Below are 18,328 nucleotides of genomic sequence, written 5' to 3' on the forward strand. Positions count from 1 at the left end.
GATTAATGGGGAAAGGAAATTAATTCTACATAGGTATTTGTCAATATGAGATGCAGAGTGCAACATTACAACAAGCCTAGAAGCTAAAAAACATCTTGGTTTTGACAAAATAAACTTGCAAAAATGCTTTGCGGAAAGAGAACAGACTCATATATCCGTAACTCCACAGGACTATTGGGGTTCTGTAGAAAGTACCTAAGCTACACTTGGGAAAACCTCCCGGATTCTGGGACAACTCCAGTGGCCGCTGTCGCAGGAAGCGCAGCCTTCGAAAGCTAATCACCACAAGTCCCAGCACTTACCGTTGTGCCTGCTGGAAACAGATAATTAGTTCAGTTTTATTTTCAAACCATTAAAAGAGAGACCTTGAACATTCAGTTACTGTGAGGTGACACAGGGAGCATTTTTTTTTTTTACTGGCAAGAGAAAAGGCTGAAGATAGGAAGAACACTACAACAAATTGCCTGGGTTTTGTTATTTTTGTCTAGTAGTTTCTAATTAGAGATCGCATCCAAACTCTTTGGATCTTATATCAGCCTTTGAACGTTAACGACATTTAATCTAACGAGCTCGTAGTGTACCTGACCTAATGACAAGCTTTCTGAAGTGGCAAGAAGTTCCCTGGATGACTTAAAATCCTCTCAACACAGCAAAACTCAGCTTTTCCCTGCAGACTGCGTTATTCAATCAGAAATTCCTTCTCCTCCTCCCTCTATCCTGGTTGGGAAACTGACCTCTTTCTACTCCTGCATGTCTCGACAGCAACAAGAACACACAGAACATGGAGATCATTTGCTAACAATTTATATGCATAGGACTCCAAGAAAACCATATCTAAACAGGGGAACAAAAACGATGTCAGAAAGAAAAGAGGAGGGCAGAAACACAAGCCAAAGATGTCACACAGATAGACTTCATAAGAGACAACCTGCGTGACAGCTCTGCACGCTACCACGAACTCAAGGGCTGGGCTGCCATCCAGAAAGACCTAGACAAACTAGAGGAGTGAGCCAACAGGAACCTCAAGAAACTCAACAACTACAAAAGCAAAGTCTTGAGCACCTGGGCAGGAATAACCTCTGGCTACGCTGCAGGCTGGAGTTGTGCCAAAAAGGACCTGGGGCTCTTGGAAGACAGCAAGCTGAACGTGAGCCAGCAAGGTGCCTCGGCAGCAGAGGCGGCCAGCTGCACCCTGGGCTGCGTAGCAGGAGCACAGCCAGCAGATCGAGGGCTCTTACTCCTCAGCACTCGTTGTAGATCTCCTCTAGAGCACTGCATCATTTCGGGCTCCCCACTACAAGCCAGGTGTCAAAAAGTTGAGCTAGTCCTGCAGAAAGCCATCGAGATAATTAAAGAGTTGGAGCATTTGCTCTATGAAAAGAGGCTAAGGGAATGGGGCTTATTCAGCCGGCAAAGACAAGGCTTTGGAGAAAGCCAATAGCAGCCTTCCAATACCTACAAAAGGTTATCAACCACATGAGCCAGGCTCTTCACAGCAGTTGCAGCGTGGAAGGATGAGACACACAGACATAGCCTGAAAAAGATGAGTTCAGACTGTACGCAAGACAAAACATTCTTACCACTGGGACTGTCAAACCACAGAGCAGGTTGCCCAGACAGGTTGTGCAATCTCCAGCCTTGGAGATTGTCAAGACTAGTCTAGGCAAAGCCCTAAGGAACCGTTCTGACCTCAAACTGACCATGCTTTCAGCAGGAGGTTGGACTAGATGACTTGAGGTCCTTTCTGGCATGCATTGTCCTATGATGACCCTCAGCATAAAAAAAAAAAACAACAAACAAGACAGACACTTACTTTAAGCATATCTTAAGAGTAGCACCTTTGTTATCTGAGCAGTAGCAAACTACCTAAGCACCTACTTAGCATGTCAGTCTCCCTCTGGCAGGCACCCTCTGAAGTCAACAGAGAAAGACAGGAATTTCCTAGAGCAATTCAGAAGGAGCCTAACCTGCATATTTTGGATTGCTTTCTGGAAGCATCTCCCTGTGCCCTTCTACCTAGGTGAAACAACCAAGGAGGTTAGGTAACTAATTCTGCTAGTAAAAATAGATGTGGAATACTGGGTGGTGGGTATATCAAGAGTTTGCCAAAGACAGTTCAATGAATTCAACCTTCCAAAACTATCCTAACGGGAAGATGATCCATCATAAATGAAGATTGGCAGTCTCAAAGTTCCCTGTGCACTCTTCTTTTGCAAAAAGGGAGATTGCATTAAGACTTGTTTCTACTTGTGAATAAAGAGTCAGCACTTCTCTGGTGGTACGTGCTCCCAAACAGATATCAACTCATTCCAGAGATAAGAAACTGCCCTCCTAATACCATTCTGATGGTATTGATCTTGAAGCTCCATCCTGTAACAAGCTTCCCAGACTGAAACCGAATTATCTTTGTCTTAAAGGTAAATCCCAAAGCACACAAAGAAAAAAATCAGTATAATCCAAGTTTCCAACCAAGGCTAGTGGCCAAATTATTTCTCAGAAAGTCTATCAACTCCTATCCCGTTTCAACTTCTGATCTAGGTGGTCATTTCAGTGAACTCTTTTCTCAGTCAGGTAACAGGACACAAGCAAAGGTCTACACATCTAGCAGATGCATTACCTGTTTACTCAGGGACATTCAGACAGACACGACCCTGACCCAGAACAGCTTGCAGAGTCAATTTCTCATTCTTCTTCCCTTTTGCAGCAATAGCAACTCAAACCACATCATCTAAATTTGTCCATGGAACTTAAAACAGTTTTGCTGTGCTGATGCCTTTGTTGGTGTCTTCTGAATGGCATGGCTTTTTATCCAGCAAGTAAGATGTTGTCCTGACTGTTAGGTTCATTTCCTTCTAGATGTGAAATACGGATTTTTCGTTCCGATTTCCATTTCCCTTCCTTTTTGCCATTTCTACTCAGCTGTTCCTAGAAGAACACAACACCCTCTAAAATGTCCCTCTAAAACAGAGGTACAGGTTAATCAGTTTGGTTTTTCAACTCACTGTGTTGACACCTGAGCAGATATATCAATTTGCTGTCAGCTGGTTAACCTGACCCTAACCCTTACCTGACTGGTAATTTCTTTTCAAAGTTACACTTTTTAATTGGTGAACTAACAAAACTTCTCTCATTGGAAGAGTAACCATTTTGCTACATCATCATAAAAGATTGAGAAAGAACGCAGAAAATAAATTGCACATTATTAACTGTCATAGTTCTCATTGAAAAGCAACAAATCAGGCCATTGGGAATTGAATCTGTTAGCTTTGATGCTCAGGACCACACTACCTTAGATACAAAAGATCAAAATCTCAAGAGAATGAGAAAAAATTTTCTAAATCCTGAGTGCAATGAGGTGTGGAATTACGAGTCCTTGGCTCCAGAGTATGGAGAATACTCGACAGTAACTCTAAATAAACACAACGAAGCAAAGTTTGTAAGTATGCCCAGGGATGAGATCCCAGGCAACCACTTTTCCCCCCTCATTTCCAGTTTTCATTACAGCTTGCACTTTTTGTAACTGTTCTGAAACTACTTCTAGCTATCGAGCTCCTGGCTAATACAAACGTGCCTTTTAGTTTTTTTAAACATTCATAAAATTTATAAGGAATATTGCTTTCCACACATCTACAATTAACAGAAGAGATCTCTACAGAAAGAGCTGTAATGACATCATTGACATACCAGCACGTTAAATTAAATTAAATTGAATTACTGAGCTACTGAAACAAGTTACAATTTCAAACCCATGAACGTTGCTGAAATTGAAAACTAAAACACCCACGTTGTTCCGTGACCAGCAACTAATTCAGAGTGGTTTCCTGTAGACCTGTGTCCTTGTTGCTTTAGCCCTCCTTTCTCTTTCTTTGACATCATTATCGGCCAGGAGACAGAAACGCAGCACTCTGTTTGGGGCTACGTACTTCACGACTGGCCAGCAAGCTGCTGTGAAATTAAACAACTAGTGCATTGTGCTACCCTTTTCCTTCAGTAAGGGCACTCATTTGGGCCTTTTTCACCGATAACAGCATATCAGTTTTCAGGAGCCTCTTACAGCTGAACAGGAACCGCTCTCAAATCTGATTATCATCAGCCAACAGATTAAATAAATACAGGGAGGACTGCCTGAGACAGCCCAGTGCTGCTCTACAGAAACAAGTTTAATTTCCTTAGGATGCCAGCTACAAAGCCCGATTGGTGCTTCCACTGAACATGGAAATCTAGAAGCAAGATGACAAATATCTAATTTTCATTCTAGTCAAGCAATTCAGTATATATTCAGAAGGCTTTTCAGAAGGTCTAGGTGTCTGAAGTCATATTCTGAACTGGCTGGAAAACAAGTCTACTCAGCCTAAAACACAGAAATGTATCATGAACATCAGGAAGTTGTCAACCACTTTGAGAGAAGTCCTACATTTTAACTTTTTGAGTAAAAAATTAAAATGCAGGCACGCTCCTTCAGTCTTTCATTTTTCCATCGAGGGTTTTACAAGGAAGTAGCAAACATGCATGCATGTTTTGTTTTGCCCCTACAGGGTACTGACACTTACCTTTCTAAACACAGGAGCGGCAGCAAAACAGGGGCTGAGCGTCACATCAAACTTTCACAGCTGTTCACTAAACAACGCGTGTGCAAGTCTTAAAAACTGCTGAAAATCTCGAAGCTGTTTTTAAATTCTACTTTCGGCAAAGTAAGTTACAACTTTTCAATGCTTAATAAACTTTTGGAACAGAAGCGGGAAAAATCCCACCCATTTTTGTTGTAGATGTTACAAAACATTCACAGAATTTACAAAAAGCAAATCGATTTGCTGCATGGTATATCTTAGAAGAAAAAGATACGTTTATTGTAGCAGAGAGAAAGAAAGGTCACTATTATCCCATTCTCTGATGTGTCCAGTTTCCCTTTTATAGCTGTCTACTTGGCAGATGCACAAAGCAAGTGTGATGAAGCAGCAGAACAGACTTACTGTAAACTAAGAGCGTCAGACAAAAGTTACTTGTCTGAAAAAAAGAAATCTACTGAAGGCCATGCTAAGTTTCCTTTTGCAACCTATTCTCTAGCACATTTACACATCAAGAAGTACAGAAAACTGATAATTACACACAAACTCAGATTTGTAAAAATAAAACAACATGGTAGGGAGATATCCAGCTTATTATTTCTGACAGTTGAAGAACATGATTAAACAAAAAATTATCTTCTGAAAAAAAGAAGAATGAAGCTACATTCTCAAATCAAAACCACACTGAAGCTACTGAGTGCATGGCTCGTGGAGCTGAAGGGCACTGAGGGGGATGACAAAGGCTAAGTTTAGCCTTGTAAGGCTAATCACCCCGGGTATCCTCTGCAGTCAGCAGCGAGGGACTGGGACACCAGAGGGTGACCTGCATAGCTGCTGTGAATTAACCTATCACGCTGCTCTGATTAACCCTTATGATTGATTTTAGCTTAATTGCTAGTAGTCACGTTAAATTTGTACCTTAAGTGAGGCTAGTGGATGTTCTGGACCAAGTAAACTCCAATGAAAGGAAGCCAAATCTTCATCAGGTAGAATATGATTACCTAGAACATAATGCAGAACTTTAAGTACACCATGAAACATCAGTAATTCTACATGCAGCAAAACAAATTCGCAATCAGTCTTCAATTCCTGATCAATGGGACTAACAAAGAGAGATGACTCTTGCTCCCTGACACCAGCTGGTACACCCTTCCTGCATCCCAGCACGTGCCGCGTACTGATCCGCACTGGAGCTGCCTCTGGAATCTGCACTCTGCACCGCTGGCCGCTCCGACGACACTCAGCAGGTTCCCAGTTCCTGACGCTGCTTTTGCTGACCTGACCAGGTCAGACAGGAGCCTGGGCTGGCAGCACCGAAGGAACTGGGAAATTCTGTAGTTGTTTCAGCGAAGAGAGATAGTGCCTATATTTACCAAGCTGTTCATACCAAATGGAAGATCATTTAATTTTTAATTTTTTTTTTCCAAAGCACGTAACGCTCAGAAAAAACTCTTAGTAGGAAATATTTCCAATATTTGAATTAATCAAAGACTAATTAATCATGCACTGACAGAGTTCAGTGTCAGTGGATCCAAACTTTATAAAGAGCCAAACAGAATGTATTACTACACTTCTGGTAGAAAACTTAAGGATGTTTTCAATATCTGGTTTTATAGAGCAGCAGCTTAGCAGTGAATGCATCATTCTCATTGCTGTTGACGTATGTACAGCTTTTTTTTTTTAATTTAAATTTCACAGTTTGGACAACATCTTGAACTCTCACCTACTCACAAAGAATATGACAGGATTCTTTGAATACAACAACAATAGTTTACTTTCTTAGTATTTTGCTTTTAAGATAATTCAGTTTGCCTTCAACACTCTTCAACACACAAAACCAAGCAAGCTGTCCATTGCCTGGTGACTAGCAGATGCCCTCTTAGAGAGGGAAATCTTCGTGTCCAATCAATATTTCACCTCCTGCCGAGACCTCCAGCAGGGAGACATTATCATTGTTATTCATAAGGAGCTAAACTTTAAACTCGCATCACAAACATTCAACAAGTTTGTATGGAACAGGCACATTCTTACTAATCTAATGGAGGTAGGATCAGACAGCCTTTATAAAGCAGGTCTGAAAAATCAATTACAGCCAGCCCAGTGGACAGTTTTGCAATAACTAACAATAACTCCCCCAGATGCTAGGATTACCTTTTAAAATAGTCAGAGCTTCTCTCCCTTCCACCAAAACCTCGATCTCGTTCGGTCTCCATCTGACATTTCAGCTAATTCCATCTCCTCGAACCACATGTAGGCCATTCTGAACATTTGATCAATTCTCACCACATACTGAATTGTAGAATTTAGGATACTGCAGTGCAACAGTGTCTTCCGTGTTCCAAATAAGAACTGATGCCTGTACTTACCTTCTGTAGTTCTAAAATCTTACTGAGAAACAGAATGAGACTACATAACTAAACACGTTACAAAGTACTGTCACAGTGGGAAAGAGATCAACATTACATAAGCAACCTCTATTTCTTGACCTGGCTGAACAACCTCAACATATATTGATTTTTCCCATTTTAATGGCTTATTATAGTGTATGCCTTAGGTTTTTTTAAAGCAATTAAATACTAATTGAAGCCACTGCCCTTTCTAAAGAGTTCACTGAATTACAGCCCTATACTTCACACTGTTTGTTTTTCTACTGCTGAAGTTCTCTTTTTTTATTTTTAAAATAATACTTAAGTATTTGAGTCAAAATTTACAAAAGAACCCAAATCAGCTCCCTGTTTACATCTAACAGCAATCAGGACAGAACTTTTTAAGAGCACGCTCTTGGCGTACACAGTATCTCGGCAACTTTTTAGCTACTCATGACAAGGATTCTTCTTATGTTATAAAGCTAGAACTACAAAACCCTTCTTCATGGAAAGCTATAGAACAAACCAATCAGCCACGGTGTACACAACCTTCTCAGAAAGCAATCTTTAAAAATTTGCCTGGTTTGGTACGGTCAGAAAATCTTTTGCTGGAATACTTCAGTGAAGACTTAATCCTTGAACATAATTCCAAATAATTTGCCATTGAGAACATTTTCTTAATTGACCAGTTAGGTGTCATTCCTCAAGGTCCTCCAATTGCTGAATGTTTGGCTGAATCATTCAAGATTTTCTACTCTTTTTAGCATCTCCAAATTGACCCTTGAAGTTAACGACAAGAAAGTATCCGAAAACAAAGAAGTTTGAGATTACCATATACAGGGAAATGGATTCACAGACCTAAAGCTGAACTCTGATGCAGCTATTGTGATAGTTTTGGCCTTCTGTAACTGTAAACATTAAATCAGCAGCTTAACTGCAATTCCTTCAGAATACATTAATTTATTCCTAAACAAAGTACTGGCATGGGGAGTTACACGGATGCTCCCAGAACAGAAGAGCAATGAAACACATTCATACACCTTCCCATGTAATCAAGCGCTCGCTTATCCTTTCCCATTGTGATTTTCTTTATTCTACTTATCAGGTTCAAAAGAGACCCAAAGAGGTCATGGGAGCAAGGGCAGAATAACCTGTGAAGCCAGACAAGCCCTCAGATGCTAAATAAAACCATAAAAATTTAGATTTGAATGAGCTACCTTGCTTTAAACATACGGCACACTACACACAATCGTGGCTATAGGCACTTCGTATTTTACTAAGAAGTTACTATAGTCCTAAGGTTGCAAAAGGTCAAAGATGTTGCCAGTACTTTAAGTCAAACAGTATCTGTTTATTGCAAGTTTATATAATCATTGTTTGTATCACCAAATACCTAGGTTTGGTAATATTCACTAATAAGAAAAAATAACCCAAACCAAAAAAAAACACCACCTCATCACAGGAAGACCTCCAAAGTATCTTCTGTTCTAACCCTGACTTCCATAAACTTTATTCTGCTTATTCATGCTGAATATACATACAAAAAAATGCAAAAGAATACACAAAACTAAACTTGTAGCTGCACTGAGGGATTTTTTTTTAACCTTTGCACCAATTTTGAAAAAAAAAAAGCTACAAAATATCTCCCTAGTAATCACGTGAAATGACCTCAAGTTTCTTTCTCCTAAGAGCAAGTTGAAAAATATTTTGTTGTGTAATATATCAAGAAAAATATTCAAGAGCTTCTTGCATAAAATTGCAAAACTTTCAGGAAATTTACCAGCCTATTTTTCCCCTACCTTTTAATATAACCAAGTGATGTCTCAGCTGGCCACGCCGCCGTAATTCTGCGACAAGTTAACAAGTACCTCACATTAATTCCACAAAGCATATCTGCAACGTCAAACTGCTTTCCAAGCAGTAATTCTTGCTCACTGAATTGGCATGCAACGACTTATTTCTAGACTCCAAAACAAAGCCTAGCAATGGCAGGCTGTCATTTACACAGAGTTTTTGCTTTAAATTGCAGCTCAGCCAATCCTGCCCTTCCTCCATACAGCCAGGTAACCACTCTGGGTATGAAAAAACACACACTAACAAAAAGCAACTTCAACTAGCCAAATACTTGTGGCTCTCTGCTGCAAGAAGCATTGGATCTTTCCTTCTTACCATGGAAGGTACCTGCCCAGACTAGAAAGAATTTAATATTAAAGACTACTGAAATACCAGTACGCTACAGCAATAATACACAGCCACTCTCGTTCCGAGCTTTCAAATGAGAATTTTCATCCTTCTATCACGTATGCATGCTAAAACACAGAGTCCACGAGAAAATGAAAAGAAAATCCGGTTTTCTTCATTTGTTTGCTCAGGATGACAAGATCAAGAGCATGGCTGCTCCATGCTTATTTACCCGAAACGAAGTCAGAACGCTGTTCTAAACAGATCTTACTCATTGGAGTCAACTCCATTAGTAACTAACTCACTCTTCCACCCACGAGAGTAGGACAGCTACTGCCTACCACCGCAGTGGAAACACGGTGTGTTAAAATTGTCCCATTTAAGTAGACCTTTCTACCTGTGCTCCTTAAAGATACCACGTTATTTAGCACTGGAAGCAGGAGTGCTAAGAAACTATCCAAGCAAAACTACTGGAATGGTAAGATGCTGATCACCTGTACTTTCAGCAACGTGGAGTTTCACTCAGTTGTATAGTACAACACATTTCTGGTGCAGTTGAGGTGCTGTTGCACCTGATCAATACTAATTTCTGAGGGGAAAAAAAAAAGAAGCTCTTGCAATCCCAAAATTTTTACTCCTTATACATTATTTCTAGGCAGCATACAAAATCAGACAGAGTACACTTTTCCAGTCTAGAAAGCGTATTATTAAAAGTAGACCTCATATAGCACATAAGACCAAAACCAGCAGGACCACAGTTGTCCTGATTCTCCGCCCCTACTCACTGAGAACACTTTGGCCAGGCAGAGCTTTCCAGAATTCTTACTTTCTCCTCCTGTTTCTAGACAGCCACAATTCACATTACTCAGAGGCCTCTACAAATTCCGCATGCCTGGCCTCATGGAAACGCCTCCGGCCCACCTCAAGTATAGTAGGAATGTCCGAAACCAAGGGATGCCTTTCCCTAGGTCCTTTGGGAAACCATACACACACACCGTAAAACACTTAATAGAAACTGAAATCATGTCTGACTAGCAGCATCGAGTTCTTTTATTACTTCACTTACCTAAAAGAGCAGCAAAAATAGGAAAGCGATTTGGATTCAGGTCCAGTTGCTTGGCAACTTCATGCATTAGGTATTGGCTTGTTGTGAGACTTTTCCCATTACGGCTCAGTTTTAGGGCATGGGCACTGAAATAGTAAGGGATGTTGCACAACGCATAATCGGAGTCATACGCGACCAAACCATGGAAACCTTTTTCTCTGCAGAAAGCAATTACTTCTTGATGATGATCCTCAATGCTCTGTGCAACCTACAGTGGAAGACAGAGTAATTAGCTACAGTGTTAAATTGCAGTCCTGATTTATCACATGTACTACAAGACATTGGCTCTGAAACTATATACCTGCACTTGAACCACATGCAGTATATTTGAAGGAATTAAAAAAATCCCATGACACAGCACGTACAGACAGGATGTAAGGAATGCTCAGAAACACGGAGTTCTGGAAGCCTACGCACTGGAGTGGCATTACACAGTACTGAACTTACCTGAAGTAACTGCTTAGTAACAGATAGGGTCAAACTCCACACGTATTACTATACCACCATCTGTATTAACTCACAGGAAAAATCCTAAGGCTGTGGATACGTAAGCAGTTCAGCAAGCCAAGATGCCCCCTTAAAAAGCAACCACATGATCACTTCTAAAGTTTTGCAGCTCTGTTTTAACAGAAACAAACACAACCCTAGATGAACAGAGGTAACTTTGTCCCCCTTTCAAATGTCTACCTTGCTGTGTAAAGCCAAGTGTTTTCTTCTTTCCACTTTCAAACCTCTACAGCCCACTCATTTGTGCCCAGCTGTCTCTGATGGTGCAAAGTGCTTCAGGTCTATCAGCTGAACCTCACCTCCCAGCTCACCCTGCCCGGCACAGCTTTTAGGCTACAGCAACCCGCTCACCTGAGCAGACACGTTGTGCAGGGGAGACGGGCCAATTCCTAAAGCTGGAAATAAAAACCATGACCCTTTGACATCAAGGAGAAGGAACTAAACGAAAAAACCCACAATGACAGTTTGGTACCTACAGTCCTGCATTCCTACACACCATCAGGGAGCACTACGAGCAGTCTGCACACAAGCACCCAAAAATAAAGCGAGCTGAGTGCTTTTGATGGCTAATATTTTACCACCGACACATATAATAAACATTCAGTGATTCAGAAAACCCCACAGAAATCGAGTGTTGGTATAACCTACCCCCACCAAGCATTCAATTTTAACAACGCAGACAGCAAGCTATCCCAAAATAGCCTCGTACAAAACTATTAGCTCCAGCCTGCACGCAGCATGAGTAACTGCAGCGTTAGTGCCAGGGATGCTATTTATTCCTCTGCAGAACATGAGTGAGGGTCCTACACCTCTGCCGCTCGCCCCAACGGTCTCACCGTCACCCACCTCTCAGCAAAGGGTTTTTGTCCAACAGCAAGTTCACAGCAACTCTTCCTTTTCCACTCATGCCTTACGCTTTCTAAACCTGGCACTGGATTCCGATTTTCCGGTGAGGTATGTAAAATTTTGGTTTTCCCCATGTAGCTTCACGAGATATTCCCTTTCAAAGAAAATCCTGAGCAGCTGAACAGCCAGCACCTCCCCCTGAGCCATTCCTATGATGAGTAACCAGCTCACTAAGCTCTCTCTACTCCTAATGCTACCACCTTATAGTCTCAGGAAAATGTTACTTCTTCAGAAATGCTTTTGATGGACTTCATCAGAGTGTTTCTGAAGTTTAGTTTTGTTTGTAAGAAAAACTAGCATATTCATTTTTTTTAAATAATTATACTGTCACCTACTGCACATAGAATTAGAAGACTGTAAACACCTCTGGAAAAATTTAAAGGTATCAGATTTATACAGTTACTAACTCAAGATGGGCAATTTAGGCTTCACCATCTCCCCTCGGTCTTTGCATGTTTTAAATTACGAAAATCCCCCGGATTTTTTTTTTTCATTAAGGGTAGACAGTTTTAAATTATGCACATATATGTAAAATCAAGATCTGTGCATGCATGACACTCACAGACGGTCTACAAAAACCCAAAGAACAAACTCTTTTTGCAGCACTCGGTGTGACACGGGTGTGCAGACACTACAGGAGGAAACACGGTGCACGGCCCGCTCTGGCCTCCTAGAAACTATTTCCTCTATCTCCGCAGCCTCCGGTTCCCTCCCTCCCCATTTTGTGGAGCCATCTGACCCAGCGAGCTGCCAGCATGAGACTGCAGGACGTTTAGGGAATACCCGAATCCGTGTTCAAATAGCTGCACTGTCAAAGAGCTGTATTTACCCAGTTAATGCAGTTAAACCGCGACATAAAGCTCCAACAAGACGAGTCAGAGAAACAGCTTACGGCTCCCACGGAAGGAGAGAGCCCAAAGATGCAACTATACCCAGGCAACGTGCACGCTTCACCATCAACCCAGGGAGGGGGCACGCAGGGTTGAGCACAGCCAGGAGTTTGGAATAACTTCCAAGTCTAAATTCTCATGAAAACATTCATGATGCTGAATCGGAAAGAGAGAATCCTGTCCGAGTCAACAGGCACGTTTAGATACTGAGGAACAAAACAAAGTCCCACCAAAGTGCTAAAGATCTTCTCTGCTTAAATATTTACATTGCATAAAAGTTTCTTTTAAGAATTATTCCCCCTCCCCAATCAGAAAAATACCAGGTCACGATTAATCTGAGAACCTGCAGGATAGTTGTTATAACTTGGAGGAACCTGTTATTTTTACATCCTGCTGAAACCATCTGCAAGTGATTTGTAATTGTTCTGGATGAAAGACATTCCTCTTTTTTTACCAAAACAGATAAATTCATAGCCAGTTCCTAGCTCTGCACAAAAGACTTCTACTCAAGACTCAAATGTTTCCAGATAAAATAAAAATCAGTGTCATGTTTAAAGTTAATCAGTAGTCTCAAACCCAACTTCTCAAAACAAAGTGAGAAAACACTCCTATTTGGCAACTGTCTTATGCATATGTAAATTGTTTTTAAAAAGCAACACCCATTCATGCAAATAACAAAACCACACCTTTGAGATATATTTGCTCTTTGCCCACCAGGAGAGCTGCTAGAAAGTGAGCATGAGGGAGAAGGTGAATAAAATGAGTAAGGCTTAAGGAAAGAAAGATAAATGTAATAAAGCAGATTTAGAAAGATAATAAGTTGTGTAAGAGAAGAAGAAAACCAGAAAAGGAATATAATGTAAGTCCAACAGTATCTTTGATGAGCATTATGCGTGTTACCACTGTAACCATGAAATACATTTCCTAACCGGAAAATTCATCAATTAAAAACAGAGCATCAAGTGGGAACTGCTGATATCCATCGCATCCCCAAGACAGCTGACCAGCTCGGAGAACCGGTGGGGTTGGGACATGCACAGTGGTGGCCCAGTGACAGGAACAAACTGCCCCCCTCCTGGCCCCACACCAGTATTTGGTAACCAGCACTTGCCAGCTCCCAGTGCTAACCTAAAGCAGACAAATATCCACCCCCCAAATCTGCGCCACCCAATTTGTGGGGGTTTTGTATTTGATCTTTTAAATGGGAGAAAAGGGACTCAGGACGATGTGTCCTCTCACTCCTAAAACTGTTTCCAGGGATTAAGAACAAGGCCTATTACTGAGAAACCGTGCAGGAGCTCATGCTGCAGCTAAGCTCGAAAGTAAACACGGTGCTACAGGTGAGACCGTTGCCAAAAGTGGCAACTTTATTCGGATGTGAGGCACTTCGGCAGCACCCACTCAGGTCTGAGACAGAACCCGTCTGAAAGACCAACAGGTAGCTCAGCATGCCAGAAAACTACTACAAGTACCAAATTCCTATCAACACCAAAACAGCTGGCTTCCTGTTGTGTACTACACGTTTTAATATTGCACTAAACAAAACCATCCAGTTTAACACATTAAAAAACTTTCCTATTTTACCCCATTCATTGCTTTAAATAATGATCTCTAAGTTTCAATAACAAATTACAGATTTACAATTCACCCACAATCAGATCAAAGTAAATGCCTTCAACCGCAGGATCCTCAAAACTTTTTGCTTAAAAAGTATTTCCTAGCTAACAAAAAAAAAAGCTTAAACGAGAGGATGTTTTTCCCATCATTCAAATTCCCACCATCATTCATACCCAAAACACTCACACGATTTTGCTTCTACGCTGAGCAGGAAAACACGTTACTACAGCAGACATGGCCGTAACCTCCTCCCCTTAACCAAGCTCAAGACATCGCGTCCTGCAAGAACACGCTTTTGCCTCCGCTTCCAGTCATTCCACACGTGCTTCACCACAGGGTGGGACTTCCACCACCACCGGGCTGAACACCCACCGGCATGGCCTCGCAGCAGCCCGGCGAGCAGGGAGCCGGAGGGAACGCGCGCCTCCGAGGATGGGTCCGGCCGAGCGAGCAGAGCGCTAAGAGGGAGCAACAGCAACTCACGCCTTGTTGATGAAACTGGGAGAAACTTCACCCAAAGTCACCTTCTGAGCTCCTTCGAGGGAGTCATCTTTACTCCAAGGCTGCGACGCGGCCGGAATTGTTCTAATCCACCGAAAGGGCGGTAGAAAAGCCAGATAACGTTAAGCTGCTGCTAGCGATCAAGCGTGCAACTCTAAAGGTTGCATAATATTTTTCCACACACAAAAGTAATTTACGATAATGAAGCCTATGAGTAGGCACTTCGTTCCCGCTGCTCTTCCCTCCCTAGCGGGAAAGCGAGCAAGCAACTCCTAAAATTGCAGCTTCATCCCAGGGCTTGTTTTTCCAGCGTCTTGTGTTTCAGTATACACAACCGCTCGGCTTAACAGAAACCATCGCAAATCACGGATGCTCTACAGAGGGATGCGACGCGTTAATATCCTCAACCTTTGGAATCGCGGCCTCGGTGTCACCGCAAGATGACCACAGACCCCAGCGCCAGCCTGAAGTGTTGTTTATGTGATGGGAAAGCAGAGGCTTCTCTTTAAAATAAGAGCTTTAAAGGAAGAACTGTCACATCGGCGCTCCTGGCCCCACAAACCGGGAGCGTTTGCCGTTACGGAGTAAGGAATGAGTTATTCTTGATCAAAATCCCGTTGAGCAACGCCGAGCAAAACCCTCCACCTCCATCAACACGAAAACTCCAACCTCCGTATTCCGCAGGAGGCGATTTCACCTTCCGCGCAACTTTAAACAGAGGGGAACTTGTTGCAGATCCACCGTGCGCCATAACTAAACTGAATTTTTAATTTTTTTTTTTTCTCCCCCCCCCCCCCCCCCACCCCACCCCGTCTTAATAATTAATTAGATTACGATGCTTTCGGCCACCTCCTCTCACCTGCGGTACCAAAGTCTCAGCCTCACCGCCCGGGAGGGCGCAGGGCGGGGGTGTGGGGGGAAGCCCTGAGCAAGAAGGGACATTTTGAGTCAACGGAGCGGCGGCCCCGAAAGAACATGGAGGCAAAAAGCTCCGTGCTGCCGGGGCCTGGAATCCGGGCGCTGCCGGTCGCCCCGCCGGGCCCCGCGCAGGCCTCCGGCCTGCGCGGGGCCCGGCGGGGCGACCGGCAGCGCCGTCTAGATAGCAAAATGCCGCCCCGAGGCTTGAGGCCGCCGAAACTTGGGGCAGCCCCCGCTGCCATCTTAGAGCGGCGGCGCCGTGAGGAGGGGAGCGGCGGGGGCGCAAGATGGGGTTCGGCGGAGGGGAGAGTGGGGGGGGGGTGTTTTAGGGCGGGCGGCCCCGCGCGCTCCTCACCTTGATGTGGAAGCGGATGAGGGCCAGGCGGATGCAGTGCGCCATGCAGACGGGCGGCAGGAACCAGACCTTGGGCGGCGGGGTGCCCTTGTTCTGGACGTGGCTGACGATCTGCTGCGCCGTCTGGCGCTCGTTGCCCTGGCGCTTCACCCACTCGTGCAGCCGGGCCTTCTCCAGGGCGCCGTTGAAGAAGACGAAGAGCTCGATGTTGCCGTTGAAGCAGGCCTTGGCCAGGGCCGCCAGGTAGCCCAGCATGTGGTTCCACTGGCCGCCGCTCACCCAGTCCGTGTAGAAGCCGCCGTAGAGCCGGTGCAGGCAGTTGTCGGCGTCGATGAGGAGGCGCAGCGGGGTCTGGGGGGGCCGCTGGCGGCCCCCACCCACGAGGCTGCCCCGCGCCAGCTTCTGCAGCTCGACGGGCACCACGGCGCTGGGGCAGTGCTTCTCGATGTAGTCCTGGAAACCCTGCACTCCCATGGTGAGGACGGGGCGGCGGCGGCGGGCGGGCGAGCGGGGGCCCGGCGGCGGCGGCGGCAGCAGCGGCGGCGGCGGGGTCTGGGCTCGGGCCGGGCGGCGCGGCGGCGGCTGTAGTTGCGGGTGGGCGGTGGGAGCGGTGGAGCCGGGTGGGAGCGCTGGCTGCCGTCGGTGGCCGTTCAGGGGGGAGTTGTATGGATTAGTGGGGGGCTCATGGCTGCCGCGGCCGCCATGTGCTGCTCTCACAGAGCCATGGCTCGGGGATCCGGGCTGCTGCCGCTGCGGCTCCGACTGCCGGGGGGAGGGGGAGCGGCACAGCGCGCAGGAAGCCAACCCGCCGCCGCCGCCGCCTGCGGCACGGAGAGCGGAACAGGCGGGACTTGGCGGCGGCCGCCGCTGCCACTCACAGGCGGCGCGGGGCGCGCACACGGCCGCCGGAGCGGGAGCGGCGGGAGCGGGGAAGCGCGCCCCGAGCGCCGCGCCGCGCCGCCGGCCCGGTGCCCGCCGCCCTCACGGCCCCCCGCGCTGCCCTGCCCTGCCCTGCGGCACTGGGGCGGCGCGGCCCGCGCAGCCCGCCCGCCGCGGCGGTTGCATAACCCGGGCATGCGCGGGAGCGCGGGCGGAAGCGGGTGGCGGGGAAGGGGAGGGGGCTCGGGGGGCGGCGGGGGAGTGGCGGGGGGCGGCGGCAGCGCGCTCGGGCCGGGCCGGGCGAGTCCGGTGCCCCCCGCCGCCCGCCATCTCGCCCGCCGCTGCTCGGGCTCCGCGCGTTCCCGGGCGGCGCCGTTTCCCTGCGCCTCGCTGCCGCCAGCGGCCGGGGCGGGGCGGCGCGGCCGCCGCCATGGCCAGCCCGAGCGGGCGGAGCGGCGCCGCGGGGCACCTGTTGCCCCGCGGTCCGGGGCCCCCCAGCCGTGGCGGGGCCCCGGCGAGCAGCGGCCGCGCCGCCGTTCCAGCAGAAAGACCCCCGGCACGGTGCGGTTCGGCCGGGCCCGGGGTGCCGCAGCTTGCCCGCCCCTCCGGGCCGCCCGCGCGGCTCCGCTGTTCCTTCCCCTCTGGACAGAAATGGCCGTCGTGGCCGTTATTTGCAAATAATAATTACAGGCTGCCCTCGCCTCGCCCGCGTCTGAGTATTTACTGCTGCCGGTACAACTTGCAGATGATTTCCATGGCTCTTTCCACCTTGGAGAGATTTAAAGCAGCGCCTTGCACCGGGAGCTGCCATCCGCAGCTTAGAGCAACTTGCCCTGGCTGGTAAATAAGCATCAATATAAACTACTGGGGGCAAAAACCCCACGTCCTTTGCTGCACAGGCAGGGAGCAGTTCTCTTTTCTTCCGTTGCAGGCGGATGAAGTGATTTTTTAAAAGGGCAAGGTTAGGATTGTGCCCAAACTTCACGTGCAGTTCATCATTCAAACCATAGTGTTTGAGCAGTTCTCGGCTGTGCAAGTGTCAAGAAAACATCAAGCTGCACATGCTGTATATGCACATCAATATTTTATTAATCAGGAAAAAAAAAATGTATTGTTAATGAGATTTCAGTCAGGCTGGATTGGCACCTACAGTAAATATTCCCACTGGGGAATAGCTGGTTTTTAGCGAGTGGGCTGCTTTGCTCGCAGGCAGTGCAGCACTAGTGCGAGGCTGCTCGGTGGATGTCTGTATCCAAGATGGTCTGGTACAGCGTAAGGACGGCGAAATAAAAGAGTACTGGAAAAGCTATGGAAATAGTCAATGAGAAACACACATTTCTTCCTAGAAATCTGTTTTTGTAATAATCTGAGAGCGTGGTTTCCTAAAGAAATAGTCACATCTCTTTCTAAGCTACTTTTTCCGTAGATTTCCTAGGTTTTCCTTTAAGAGTAGGCACATGTCATGATAACATCAGAGTGATAAAACACTGTAGAACACTTTGAAAGACAGACGAAGCATGGTAGTAGACCGACCGTGC

General features: G+C 45.8%; 1 protein-coding gene across 1 annotated transcript in view; it reads right to left on the minus strand.

Moving 5' to 3' along the window:
- Nucleotides 1-16,385, minus strand: part of LOC104383513 (serine/threonine-protein kinase WNK2) — a 107,427-nt gene extending 91,042 nt beyond the window's left edge. Inside the window, 3 exon segments of the mRNA XM_086619291.1 lie at nucleotides 5,484-5,566; nucleotides 10,179-10,425; nucleotides 15,912-16,385. Coding sequence (XP_086475417.1) covers nucleotides 5,484-5,566; nucleotides 10,179-10,425; nucleotides 15,912-16,385 — 804 coding nt within the window.
- Nucleotides 16,386-18,328: the final 1,943 nt, after the last annotated feature.

Source organism: Tauraco erythrolophus, chromosome 12 (genome assembly GCF_009769465.1).
Source record: "Tauraco erythrolophus isolate bTauEry1 chromosome 12, bTauEry1.pri, whole genome shotgun sequence".
NCBI classification, from domain to species: domain Eukaryota; kingdom Metazoa; phylum Chordata; class Aves; order Musophagiformes; family Musophagidae; genus Tauraco; species Tauraco erythrolophus.